We start from the raw sequence: 14638 nt of genomic DNA, 5'->3' as shown, positions 1-14638 counted from the left end.
AGTAAATATTATCATATACCAACACTTGAACCTTATCCAATTACAAATAATTACACATATATCCATCCTTAAATCTTTTCTCCATCTAGATATGCTTTAAATTAATACTTCATACTGTAACTGACGTTATATAACAATTACATGACAGCGTTTCAAAATAAATCGACCTCTGGCGATAATATAAATGTTTATACAAGTTTGGATTAAAGACTTTATTTCAGTGGTCAATGTTTATAAGTCGTTAAAGCATAAATATTTACATACACAAGCATAATACTTTTCTATGCAGTAGTTAATCAGCTTGATTTGAAAACACGAGATTAGTTAGATTTACTGTTCGACGCATCACACTAGTCTGCGCTTTAACTGCGTTTGCACGGCGTTGTTAAGTTTAACAATATTTCACAAAGCGCCGCAAGAAATAAGAATGTGATATTTTTGATATCATGTAGACTTCAATGCGTCTTCACGGCGATCTCACGGCGATCTCATGGCGATCATGGTGATGCTACTGAGTTTCCACAGCGTTTTAATTGGCGATTGTTTGCGCTTCTACTGCGTTCTTTGCGTTTCTGCTGCATTTTTACAGAGCTCACGCGGCGCTCTCATGACGCTCACACTACTCAGAAATCGTAAAACTTCGTAAAAGTGCCTGCGCAGTATAAGCGCGGTAGAGACGCCGCACAATCTCCGTACAAGCGCCGTGGATAATCACAGCGTTCACTTGGCGTTCCTTTCACACTTTTACGGCCCTGCTGTTGTGTTGCATATAGATGCTACTGCGTTGCTACGGCGTCCTTACTGCGATCTCACTGACCTCTTATCAGAACGCCGAATGACGGCTTTTCTTTTGAGCATGTGACTTGAACCCGAAATCCGTAAAACAGTGGTTTTATTTACTTATCCTTCAAACGCTCGGCTGGCTGCCTTAATGATTGTCTCATAATTGCTTTATCATACCAAGATATTTGTATTCTGTAACTTTATGAAAATTAAAGAATGTATAACTTACTTACAACATAAAAATTGAATTCTGTTTTTAGTAAACAGAATTCTGTTTTCAGTTCTATTTGAAAACATTTTGATTTCTCGGTATTTATCAAGACGCGCCATTTCTTACGCCATTCGTAAAGTGTCTTTAACATTAATTAAAAGTCGAAATATAAAAAATAAATATAAAAAAAACACATACACACAAAAGAACATATATCAATCAAAAAAAATATAACATGTAAAAAGAAAGGATTAAATGGTTATCACAATTTTAACATATATTAACACATATACTGAACATTCATACAATTCATTTTATTTATCATTGAACATAATACTTTCATCAGTGCATCATATTAATCTGCAATTTAAAAAGTAAAATTAACTTACAAAATTAAAAAAATTAACACAGTCAAAAAAATAAATAAACAAGAGCCATGTCAACATGGCCATCCCCCACCAAATGTGTTTGCTCATTGGAAGAATTTATATGTAGTAGAACAGAATAATTATATTTTAAGAGGTCTTTTGGCAATGAAAACTGATGGCTATAGTGAATACAGATTTGAAACCTATGTGAATACTGATGAATGAAAATAACAAAGGGCAATAACTGAAAAATAATGCAGGGTAGGTTATCATTCTTGTGTGCTGCATCCCTCCTCAGAAAAATCTATCAACCTATGAAGTTTCAAGTTGATACCTCAAATACTTTTTGAGTAAAAAATTGAATTGAAAAATTAAGTATGAAAAATAACAAAGGGCAATAACTCAAAAATTATAAAAGATAGAGTTATCATTCTTGTGCAGTTCACACCTCCTGAGTGAGATCTATGCACCTATGAAGTTTCATTTTGATATCTCAAAGGCTTTTTGAGTTATGCTCCGGACAAAAATTAATTTTGAAAAATAACAAAGGGCAATAACTCAAAAATAATGCAGGGTAGAGTTATCATTATTAAGCACTGCATTCCTCCTCAATGAGATCCATCCACCTTTGAAGTTTCAAGTTGATACCTCAAATACTTTTTGAGATAAGCTCTGGACAAAATAGCATAAAAAACAAAGGGCAATTACTCAAAAATTGTATAGGGTAGAGTTATCATTCTTGCGCACAACATTCCTCCTCAATAAGATCTATCCACCTATGACATTTCATGTTGATCTCTCAAACACTTTTGAGTTATGCTCCACTCAGGTGAAAAATAAGGTATGAAAAATAACAAAGGGCAATAACTCAAAAATTATGAAAGGTAGAGTTATCATTCATGTGCACTGCACACCTCCTGAGTGAGATCTATGCACCTATGAAGTTTCATGTTAATATCTCATAGGCTTTTGGAGTTATGCTCTGGACAAAAATCAATTTTGAAAAATAACAAAGGGCAGTAACTCAAAAATCATGCAAGGTAGAGTAATCATTCTTGTGCACTGCACTCCTCCTCACTGAGGTCTATCCACATATAACATTCCTCCTCAATAAGATCTATCCACCTATGACATTTCATGTTGATCTCTCAAACACTTTTTGAGTTATACTCCACTCAGGTGAAAAATTAGGTATGAAAAATAACAAAGGGCAATAACTCAAAAATTATGAAAGGTAGCGTTATCATTCATGTGCACCGCACACCTCCTGAGTGAGATCTATGCACCTATGAAGTTTCATGTTAAAATCTCATAGGCTTTTGGAGTTATGCTCTGGACAAAAATCAATTTTGAAAAATAACAAAGGGCAATAACTCAAAAATAATGCAAGGTAGAGTTATCATTCTTGTGCACTGCACTCCTCCTCAATGAGGTCTATCCACCTATGAAGTTTCAAGTTGATAACTCAAATACTTTTAGAGATATGCTCCGAACAAAAATGTCGGACGGAAGGACGGACGGACGGACGGAAGGTCGGACGGACGGAGACTATTTCTATATCCACCGCCGAAAATTTTCGGCAGGGGATAATAAAAACTTGAAACTAAGACAGACACCCATTATAAGAAAACATAATAATAAAAAACACATGTGTGAATATAAAGAGCGTATCCTGCCGACATACGGATCGTGCTAAAGTTGATTTAATAAGTATTTCTTGAAACTTTTTTTAAGTATTGACAATTTTGTTTTTCTTCTTATAGTCAGTGGTATGGAATTCCAAATAATAATGGCATTAAATGTAGTTTGTTTTCCTTTCGATTGTACATGTATATTGTTAACCTACACGTGTAACGGTAATCTTTAGTAAAGATTTTTGATAAGTATAATTGCCTTTCTCCAGTCGCTAGGAATAAAACTCGTGTCGAAAATTTTGGGACTGCATAAGGTATGCCATTAATACCGCAGGCTGATTTCATTACAATATTAGCAATTTCTTCGATGAATATATTATGATTATTCGGCGGTTCATTTGGGGCGTTAAGCAGGTCAGCAATGGACATTTCACGATTGAAGAATTCAGAATCAAACGCCTCACTTCCGGTGCTATTGTACAAGTTGTTCATTTGTCAAAAACTGTGTTTTCATCCGTATCAATGCTCCCTTGTTCATTTACTATTCCCAATGGTATCAAAAGGTCTCGCGTTGGACCGATGTGTTCAATTTTATTCCAGAACTCATTTAGGTTTGAAGTTGATATAAACTCGATAATTCTGAAATCACTCTCTGTTTTTCGTAAACGTTTACTTAGTTATTTCACGCTGCTAGATATTATAATCATTTAACCGTTTTTATGTGCATTGTGCCATTACACTTCAGAAAATTATTTTCAGCTAAGCACATATGGTTGATTCCATTTCTCGGTCAAAGTTTCGTTCCAGTACAAATTAGCATTTTTGTTAGCGTGATGCATTATAACGTGGGATACTGTGATTCATTTCATTCAGAATTGTTCAAACAACTTGTAATATATTGTGTGCATTTCATCTTGACTTTAACGTAATGACTGTGTGCTCTATAATTGTTTATTTGTTTTTGTCCATGGGCATTGTTCAATTAATCCCTTCGATTTACAGCTAAAAATAAATCCGCATTCAAGAACTCCTTTCGATTTCTATATTGGTTTCCCCTTCGGTGATTCGCATCATGTCATATTAACGAATGAGAACCGGACAGCAGCTATGCTGTACATGAATTCGAAAGCTATAAATAGCTATAAATGTTCTGATTTTTGACACTTAAGTTAAAAATTTGTTATTTCCCTTTTTTAGTAGTACGTGAAATTATAATTTGTTACATTTTGAATTACATTTACACACAGCATATCAAGTATACTATTAGTGATTGAATTTGTCAATATAATGCAGATTACAGGCATATGACTTAAATAATTTTGAATTTGATAATTATTCTTTATTTATATTTATGAAATTAAATGTTTAATAATACCATAATTTAAATAATTAAACTTCAGTATATAAGGTTAAATTTCGTATTGCATACCGCTTTGAACATGAAAATTAACTCTTTAAGGGTATGACTGGTGACATGTCCGGGGTCCGTACTCAACAGCGAACGCTGCATTTTGTGGCCTTACGAGCGGATGGACCCTCATTAAGCATAAGCTATCGATAGATAGCATCATTGATAACAGAAAGTTTGATCTGCAGTTTGAACATGAATTGTAATGTGTTTTTTATGAATGGTTTTAAAACAATTCAACAAAAAAAGTATATTGATCTCCCAATAAAGGAATTAACAATAGTTGTTTATATAGCACCAATGTCAAATACTTTTATATCTTTGACTTGCACGAACATGATGTTAGTGAATTTCCTCATACCTGCCTAAAATTCAGGTAACAGTCTTCTATTATATTGATAGATATTGCATCACAATGTAACGCATGTATAACAAACAAACAAATCCTGAATTTGGTCTTTAAAAAATTCATCCCAATTTTTTCATTCCAGAGTGTGTTCTACTTTAAGTATTGAAAGAAACCAATTTTATAATTTGACATGAAAAATGCATGTAATATTACTATATTATAATATTGGTCCCTTTTGTTAATGTTTATATATTTGTTACAATTACAATAATAAAAATCAAAGCACAGAAGGCGATGAATTTGTTTGGGTCTCAGAATGTCAGAAAGGTGAAGGTTGTGATATCATAAACCAATGTGTTTTTATTTGTTTGGGTCGTCAGACCAAACAAACAATGGTAGCAAAATTTCAGACTCTAATGCTGCTAATTGCAGGTGTCGAAAGAAGTCCGCTTTTTTGAAGCGGTTACTACCCTTTATATATCACTTAGGCCGAAAAATTCAAGGGAGATCACTGCGTAAAAATGTTCACATGACAGGCGGATTTATTTTCAAGCAAAATAATTCCCGAATAGTCGAGCATTTCTAATATTGTTTTATTCTTTATAGATATACATGCTTACAGTTAGCGCCATGATTATTTACACAAGTTAGTGTCGTTACAAACCCTAACTAGAATAATATAGTTTTCTTCAGGCATTTAATTACCGTGGCCGAGTGATATGCGAGCTCGCTTAGGAAGCGAGAGGTCTTGAGTTCAAATCCCAGTTATGGAAACTCATTTTTTTTTCAAATTGTTTAAGTCAAATAAACATTGGATCGAATATCAGTGTTGCAATTAGTCTTATAGCCAATTTAAGTGCTGCAATTAGTCTTATAGCCAATCTACTATAATTAAAAGGCTGGAAAGCATTGGTGGCACTATACAAAAACAAATTGTTTTATAATCTTACAACCTTCACCGTTCTGACATTCTGAGACCCAAACAAATTCAGCGCCTTCTGTGCTTTGATTGTATAGTTCCACCAGTACTTTCCAGTGTTTTAACAGTAGTAAATTGGCTATAAGACTAATCGCAACGCTGACAGTTAATTCAATGTTTATTTGATTTAAAAAAATAAATGATTTGCATCTACTGGGATTGGAACTCGAGACCTCTCGCTTCATGAGCAAGTATGTAAACCCCTAGGCCACGGTGAAGTTATATGTTAACAAACTGAAGAAAAACCATTATTATTCTAAATTAGGGTTTGTAACTTATTATTTTGACGCTAAACTCAGATGTAAATAATCAAGAAGCTTACTGTAAGCATGCATATCTATAAAGATTGAAACAATATTAGAAATATTCGACCATTCAGAACTACTTTGCTTGAAAATTAATGCGCCTGTCATTTGACAATCTTTAAGGCATTGTCCTCCTCTGATTTTTTCGGCGTTAGTGTACATATAAAGGGAAGTAACCGCTTCAAAAAAGTGGACTACTTTAGGCATTTGCAATTCTCTGAAATTTCGCGACTACAGTAGTGACACAAACAGAACACAATACAGTCATGTCACATAACATTTACAAGTCTTATAAGTCTTGTTTGTATTCAATGGAATTACTTTCCTTACCAGGTAGGCATCAGTAAAAGCATTTTTTATTAGATATCTTTCCCCTCTTTTTAATTATGGACAGTGCATAAGATAAGTATAATTATGCAAAAAACTGTTTACAAAACATTCGGAAAAAATCTACAATAGTACTTTATCTGAATATAACATGACCTGTGCGTAGGAATAATTTGGTAAGGTATCTGTAATGAGCGCATTTTTTTGCGGGGAGCTTCTCAATTGATGCATTGCAGCAAAATTACTACTTGTTGCCAATAGAGCACACTTAGTATAAAATAATCGGAAATGACATAAAGATTTTACCTATTTTATAATTGTTAAACTTGATATTCGAGTAGAGTTTGACCAAAAAGTCAACACGTCGCCATGTCTTGGTATTCCTAATTGGTTTATTTGACCTTGTAATTAAATTACATTGATAAATTTCTTTAAAGCATAGTACATGTCTGATTGAATTAAATGATAACCGTTTGAAAATCCTTAGGGCAAAGTTTATACATTATTTGTAGACATGTCTCAATTATTATTATTATAAGTGTATTTAGGGGAGGGAATATGTGTTAATTGATAGAATAATTTATATAATGGTGAAATTGTTCTCAACTGAGCATTTCGTCAAAGTCAGTGTGTACATTTTGGGAAATATAAAAACCTATGCTTAACATTTTAGTTACAACGAATTAGAAAGATATAGTAATGCAAAAAAATTAAAGATTATATATAAAAATACAATATTTTAAAGAATCAGGGTATCGTTTTGTTTTATGTCACATACGTCACAGCTTTATCGGGCCATTATTTTTCCTGGCCTACTTAAAAAAAATTAACGCAATAATGACATTTCAAAGTAATTTTGCAAAATGTATTATCAAAGTATTCAAAGTATTAGTTTAACGACAATTTGTTCTTTGAAATTTACCTGCAGTTTCTGATCTATTTTGTGCTTTAATATTTACTATTTTGTATATAATGTTTACGTTCATATATGTGATTGTCTTTGCATAAGATTTTAAATTGTACAAATGTTTGAAATGAATATATAAAATTCGTTTTTTGAAATGAATATAAAATTTCGTTTGCTAGTTCAACTATGCAATTTTTTTTTCGATTCACATTTTCCATCAACTGATTTTATCAGAGACGTTAAAATACATTATATATATTATATGTTTCTGATTTCATTTTATTTAACGTTAACTTTGAACCTTTTTTTAGAATACTGAAATCTGTAAAGATATCAATCATTTAAAATTCACTGTGATGACTCTTCAGCATACTAGTATAAAGATTTCTGGAAAGAAGTTATTCATTTATTAAAACAATCGAATACATGAAAATTGAAGAGTCTGTGCAATATCACTCATGCCCCCTAGCACCGGCTTGAGCGGTACTCAATTTTCTACACCTAAAAGTGCTGGAATAAATGATCCCGAAGGCATGCTACACAACACTAGACACGTGCTTTCGTGATGTATAAATATCTGGAAAAAACTTATTTTTCTCTTTTTCGAAAAACAAGCATAACACACAGTATATAAATTGCTAGAATTCACAATAATACGAATATACAATTATTAAATATATTTCAAAACTTAACTATTTTCGTGATTTTACACTTCATTGGTTGTATACATGAATAACAATTTTTGATATTAACCATGATTAAGATTTTAAATTGTACAAATGTACTTGTAAACACCCAAAGGCATATATTTTGCGGATTTCCAATAACCTGAAACTATTATTTTGAAATGAATATAAAATTTCGTTTGCTAGTTCAACTATGCAATTTTTTTTTCGATTCACATTTTCCATCAACTGATTTTATCAGAGACGTTAAAATACATTATATATATTATATGTTTCTGATTTCATTTTATTTAACGTTAACTTTGAACCTTTTTTTAGAATACTGAAATCTGTAAAGATATCAATCATTTAAAATTCACTGTGATGACTCTTCAGCATACTAGTATAAAGATTTCTGGAAAGAAGTTATTCATTTATTAAAACAATCGAATACATGAAAATTGAAGAGTCTGTGCAATATCACTCATGCCCCCTAGCACCGGCTTGAGCGGTACTCAATTTTCTACACCTAAAAGTGCTGGAATAAATGATCCCGAAGGCATGCTACACAACACTAGACACGTGCTTTCGTGATGTATAAATATCTGGAAAAAACTTATTTTTCTCTTTTTCGAAAAACAAGCATAACACACAGTATATAAATTGCTAGAATTCACAATAATACGAATATACAATTATTAAATATATTTCAAAACTTAACTATTTTCGTGATTTTACACTTCATTGGTTGTATACATGAATAACAATTTTTGATATTAACCATGGTTCGAAAGTAAGTTTCCGTACACATGGCTAGCCTTAGTCATAATTAAGTTCCAGTGTTCTTATTCAACTTTATTTGTAACAAAATCAAAAGTAGAATACCAGCTTGCATTAAACTTTCTTTTTCCTTGAAATTCGTCTCGTGTTCGATTAAATATGAGTTCCTCCATACATCCATATGCAACAGGAAATGTATGCAAGTGGAATTTATTTGCAAACAGCTCTCTACGGCCCCGTAGAACCGGTAAATCTTTATGACCATACACGCACATTCCTCTCACCCATTTACCGCGACATGTGGAGTGGTATATACTAATACGTTGTCTATTTTTATACCGAGCTAGATATGGTTTTCTGCTGTTTGCCATCACAGTTGTTTCGGGGTGACCTGCGTAAAAATAATTAAATGCTTTGCATACATTTACTAAGTGGACATAAAATTATTCAAAATTATAAAGCTATTGTTACTGTCATTTATCGATAATAATTTGCTTTTTGATAGAAAAAGATGTTACAGTAAATCGAACCTCTTCACAATGGCATTTTAAAAACAGAAAAACTTCATGTTTACAAGCATCAGTGTACATAGCTTGCCAGAACCAAATATGTTGTTACAAAACAAGCCCTCTTAAATTTCAGTTCGGTTGTGAATTCGACAAAACGAACAGCAAGATTTGATTATACACAAAGAGGGTGAGTTCTGAATAGCCTTCAGAAATCGTCATTTATCAATAGGGCATCGTTATTTTACAATACTATATACATGTATTTAGATTGTGCTAAAAATAAGGGAGGTTACCATCTTCAAATAATAAACATTTTTTTATGTAAAAGTATCCTTATTTCACTTATTTCACACTAAAATGTATAAACAAAACCACAAATATTTCTGAAAATGGAAAAGAAAATCATAATCTGAATTGAAAAAAGGAAAAAGTACAAAAAGGAGGGGAAAAACGTTTTTTTTCCAGGAGGGCATGAACCCACTAACCCTGCCACTAAAAATAAATACTCTTCGGCATTAGGCATCTTATACTTTAACCGCTGAAAACAAACTACGATCTGGAAGCTAGAAGTTTGCATTTCTTCCATTTAAACAGCTTTTTCATTTAACCTTTTATTACATTTATGCGAAAAGATGTAAACATTGATATAACAGTTACGAATTTGATAAATGACTTACAGTTATGAAAAATTAGCAGAGTTGCATGTGTCAATGTTTTTGTGGTAGTGTGTTTTTCTTCTTTTGTATTTTGGTTTCAACTACACAGATTTATAACGTAGAATATATCATATTTCTTTATTCTTGATGTTGACTTTTGTAAATTTAAATAAAATATACTTAATTCAGTTCAAATCAGACATATTTAATGAATATAAAGTAAAAACTGATTTAAACTGAAAATGTGGGCCTATACAAGAAAAATGTAATATAAAAGATCACAAATGTCAAACCTTTGTAAGCGCCTGGTACACCTAGATGTGGATTATGATTCAGTGTGGTGAAGAACGCTTCATCCGGTATGTAACATGATTTGTTCATCCATGTCAAAATGTCATGTGCTCTCTGGTCATATATTGCGTACTCGACAAATCCACGACTCACGGCCACATGCACGGCTCCTTTAGTAACACGTATTCCATGAGGTGCTGATGTTTTGTTGACACATCTAGTTGTAAATCTACGAATAAAACAATTAAATACAAGTAGTACTAAATGGCGCTCTTAGCTTACTGGTATTTGTTGGAAAAATTTACAAATAAATGATATAACAATTAACATCTGATTTTTTTATTTTGTTGAACAGCACAAAGTTAAACGTATGGTAATCATGCGTAAAAGTATCCCAAATTAATCTGAGAAATCAATCTGACAAGCATTAATGTTAATACGAAGGCAAACAACAGGACAAAAGTCGTTAAACTAATAAATTACATTGGTGGCTGATTTGGTATACTTTCATGCGTCGTGTTGTCGCTAGCAACAGCATGACAAAGCGCCAAACGGCGCGTTGTCTTGCGGTGTGTTGTCGCGATGTAACATTGTCGCTCGGCTAAACTCGAAGGATTGGCAATTTGTATATGAAAAAGTCAAGCGACAACGCGCCGCTTGGCGTGCTTCGCTAGCGACAGAACGACATAACGATATAGGTTGTTATGTCGCAATCGACAATGAAACGCTCAAAGTGTACCAAATCAGCCACCATAAATTATAGAATAAACGGTCTACAAAAATATACATCCTGTAGTAGTACATACTTTTATGTCTTGGAGAGACTGCTGTTATTAATTTTTATAAAAATGTAAAATATATAACATTATCATTAAACAAAGCTATATTTAACTTGCTCAAATTTGGTACAAACTTCTTACTCTCTAACTGATGTTTCCACGTCGTTTGAACCATTATATGCTTGAAGAATTTTAACTAATTCATAATTAGTTTTTAATGGAAATTCCTGCCCTGTCAGATTGATGAAATATTTCCAACGTTTGTTCCGGGTTAACAATTCTTTCATACACAACAATTCCGGCTCTAAAACGGACATTTCTCCCCATTTAACATTAACTCGTTTGTTTAAAACAAACACATTGTCAAAACAATGGCTTACATTTTGAATTGCACTATATAGTGCGTCATCTGTTTTAGAGTCAACGTGAATACAGTAAATATTTTGTGGTCTATAAATTGTACGTAAAAGTCTTTCAACTTGGTCTACATCTTTATACATAAGAATACTAAAAGCTATTGGAAAATTCCGTTCCTCTACTGTCAAATGGTGTGTTATATAGCCTCTGTCAGTGATGAAAGATGAACAGTTCCGAGTACTTTCCATGTAGTTTTGAGGGGTTATTATTGGTGTTTTGTTTAGAAATCTGACGTATAATGAGACATCCAATATGGTTATGCTTTCAAACAGTCTTGAACAGTTAAAAATTGGAATATTTCTACTACGGCTAAAGAATGTCTTGGTTATTGATTGTTTTTGCATTTTCGGCTCCTTTATTTGTGTTTGAATCATATCAGATACTTTATTCAAAGATTTTCTGTAATATTTAATGCGATTATTTCTTCTACTCGTATTTGAAATTTCAATCATTCTAAATGAAGTAGTATTTATATATGTTTTGTCCAAAGTATGTTCCGAAATTAAAAAGTAAGAAAATTTTAGAAAGTAAAGGTAATATGGAATGCAAATCATAAAAAGAATTATAATAAATTTACGACAATCAAAATATATTTTTGAACTCATTGTGTTTTGATTATGCCTTGTATATTTTGTTGGATAAAGGTTTCTTTTTAAATAAAAATCAACGCTCGTGAATATTCTGCAAAAGCCACTGTTAAAATTGTTTATAAAAATATTACTGTCATTGATATCACTGGTGGTGTTGCTTTCCTTTCTGTATTCTTTTCTATTCTAGTTCAACCCATTGTGTACCTACATGCCATTTCTTGATTTTTCCCGTCTTTTGTTGTTTTTCTTTAATCTACATATAAGTATACATGCGCATTATAATTATCGTATGTATGGCAATGAAAAGAACTTTATTAAGATTATGCTCAATAAACTTCTGAAATCCAGTTCTAAAACGCACACATTTAATGTCAAATTAATGGTATATGTTCCATCTAAAACTCCTTATTTATGACAATCCCCGAAACTAAGTTAAAGTACCAACAACTGGACCGTATCCAACTTCAAATAATAACACATATATCCATCGTGAATATCTTCTCCATCCAGATGTGCTTAAAATAAATACTTGATTCTTTAACTGACGTCATGATTTTCCAACAAAACATAATTACATACAATGTATATAATTAATGCAAACATTGTTTCAAAATAAAATGACCTTTGGCGATAATAAAAAAATGTTCATACATGTTTGTTTTTAAGATTTTATCTCATTTTTTTCATTAATGGGACACTACGATTTCAACAGGCCATTTATTTTTCGTGAACAAACTAATCAACAACATTAGATTATATCTACAAAATTGATGGAGTCTTACCTTCACAATTGAAGGAAATAAAAGAATCTATCTATCCACAAGTCCAACTTAACAAAGCAGAAATTCAACGGTTAACTCTGCTATTAGAAGTTGTTTAAAGCTTTAAATATTTAAACATTGGTATCGGACACAAAAACAAATGAGCCGCGTCACGACAAAATCAACATAATGGGTTTGCTTACAAACTCTATAACAAGTAGAGAAACTGATAGCGAACAGCATGGATCCTGATCAGACAGACAGACTGCGTGGATGCACAGGCTGGTCTGGATCCATGCTGGTCGCAAACCCATTATGTTGTCGTGACACGGCTATTATTACTTAACATTCATTATTTTCTATGCAAAACATTTTTACAGTATTTAATCAACTTTATTTAAAGATACAAGGTTAAATTTATTGTTCGCCACATTAGTGAGATCAGACTTTAACTATGTTGCTTAAACGTTGGGATATTGTGACTGAAAAAACACTAAAATGGCATATTGTAAATTCCTCATTCTTCAAAAAATCTTTCTGTTAAAAAATCGACCAATTTGGATGTATTGTATAGACATGTAAGGAGATATTCAATGTCAAAATACCGTAAATTATGTTTAAATATTTGATTAAAATACTTAAGTCACCTGATAATTCTACTCTTAAAAAACACATCATATCGTATGCTTTAATGCGTCATTACATGGCATACAACGAAGACAGTGGGTTTATCAAATACATGTACAATATATGTACAAGTAAAATGATTTCCCGCGGGGAACATTTTTAATGATATAAAGATATTTCATTTAACTATTTTCAACATTGTTTTGGGGGAATAAATAAACGTGCGGTTTTATCAGGAATATAGTTGACAATAATCGATCAATATAGAAGAAGGTCTTTGGAAACTGGTGACCGTTGATGACCGGAGAATGTCGAACAAAAAAACAATTATTTCTTTTTAAGAAAATGATTAAATAGGCCTACCATTTTATGAATAATTCCGAGCAAAAAAAAGTAAACATACAAGTTTACGCCGAAAATATCTCTATTTATTCTGGCAGATGCCACTACGAATATTTTAATTTTGTAGATTTTCAGTATAAACAATTTACAATGATTTATTGTTTGTAAAATTTGAGATACATATTAAAGAAACATTGATAATTTTCAAACACATCATTCAAGTTTTTCCACCTTAAATGGTTAAAATAGTTATATAGAAAAATTAGAAATATCACGTAATAGTTTTTTGTTCTTAATTATGTGTCACTCTGACTATTCCCTAGAGGTAAATCCGTAACGTACCGGCAAACGGTATTTAGCCAGGTTTTCGAAAAGGTGAATTAACCAATCATGTACGGTTTACAGATCACATGCTCCTCCATGTACCGAAAACAGGTCACGTGCTCCTCCATGCCTAAAAAGTTAAACGCGTACCAATAGCCTGCGGTCTCCAGACCGCAGGGAAAAATCAACGTTTGGACCAAGCAAGATAACATAAACGTTAATGAAGATATAATCAAGCTAGTATTATCTAGAAATATACAAACAAACTTGGTAGTTAAACATAAATACCTTTCGCAAACTTTCATCTTATAGCCATTTTAAACAAGAATCTTAGTTTGAAAAAAAATATGTTAGCGTTATAAATAGATATTTAGGAAAAAGACGGGTGAAGGACGATAATTCATTGAATTTGATAGATCATCTTTATTTATACACCCAAAATATTACAATTTACGGATGAATTATTTTTAAACCATACTTTTTGTAGATGGCATTTAATGCAGAAGTTTGAAACGCGAAATATAATGTATGCTATGTGTTATAATACACATACTTTACTGATACTGATACTTTTGTTTAGGAAATTGATATTTATACTTTGTAATAATGACAATTTGTACAAAAAA

General features: G+C 32.0%; 1 protein-coding gene across 2 annotated transcripts; it reads right to left on the bottom strand.

The window, feature by feature from the left end:
- Nucleotides 1-8415: 8415 nt before the first annotated feature.
- On the bottom strand, nt 8416-14372 carry LOC132759813 (N-acetyllactosaminide beta-1,6-N-acetylglucosaminyl-transferase-like). 2 transcript variants are annotated; one of them, XM_060751668.1, is made up of 3 exons: nt 11093-12655; nt 10175-10401; nt 8416-9107 (listed from the first exon to the last, which is right to left on the bottom strand). In XM_060751668.1, the coding sequence occupies exons 1-3, from the start codon at nt 11971-11973 to the stop codon at nt 8782-8784; spliced, it is 1434 nt and encodes a 477-aa protein (XP_060607651.1). In that variant the 5' UTR covers nt 11974-12655; the 3' UTR covers nt 8416-8781. The 2 variants fall into 2 exon arrangements, with proteins under 2 accessions (XP_060607651.1, XP_060607652.1); XM_060751669.1 differs by lacking the exon at nt 11093-12655 and adding an exon at nt 14301-14372 and having other exon boundaries at nt 8421-9107.
- Between the last annotated feature and the right edge of the window lie 266 nt (nt 14373-14638).

The sequence above is a fragment of the Ruditapes philippinarum genome, unplaced genomic scaffold, assembly GCF_026571515.1.
Source record: "Ruditapes philippinarum isolate M1 unplaced genomic scaffold, ASM2657151v2 ctg2955_1_1_1_1, whole genome shotgun sequence".
In the NCBI taxonomy this organism is placed as follows: domain Eukaryota; kingdom Metazoa; phylum Mollusca; class Bivalvia; order Venerida; family Veneridae; genus Ruditapes; species Ruditapes philippinarum.
The sequence above is the reverse complement of the archived record's forward strand: the minus strand, read 5'-3'. Positions and strand labels throughout refer to the sequence as shown.

What these genes read in the sequence shown, in the direction of transcription:
- LOC132759813 (XM_060751668.1), bottom strand. Translation starts at nt 11,973, where the DNA reads ATGAGTTCAAAAATATATTTTGATTGTCGTAAATTTATTATAATTCTT. An exon ending in GTGGAAACATCAGTTAGAGA is followed by an intron (nt 10,402 to 11,092) that starts GTAAGAAGTTTG and finishes TTTTATTCGTAG; the next exon opens with ATTTACAACTAGATGTGTCA. An exon ending in TGTACCAGGCGCTTACAAAG is followed by an intron (nt 9,108 to 10,174) that starts GTTTGACATTTG and finishes ATTTTTACGCAG; the next exon opens with GTCACCCCGAAACAACTGTG.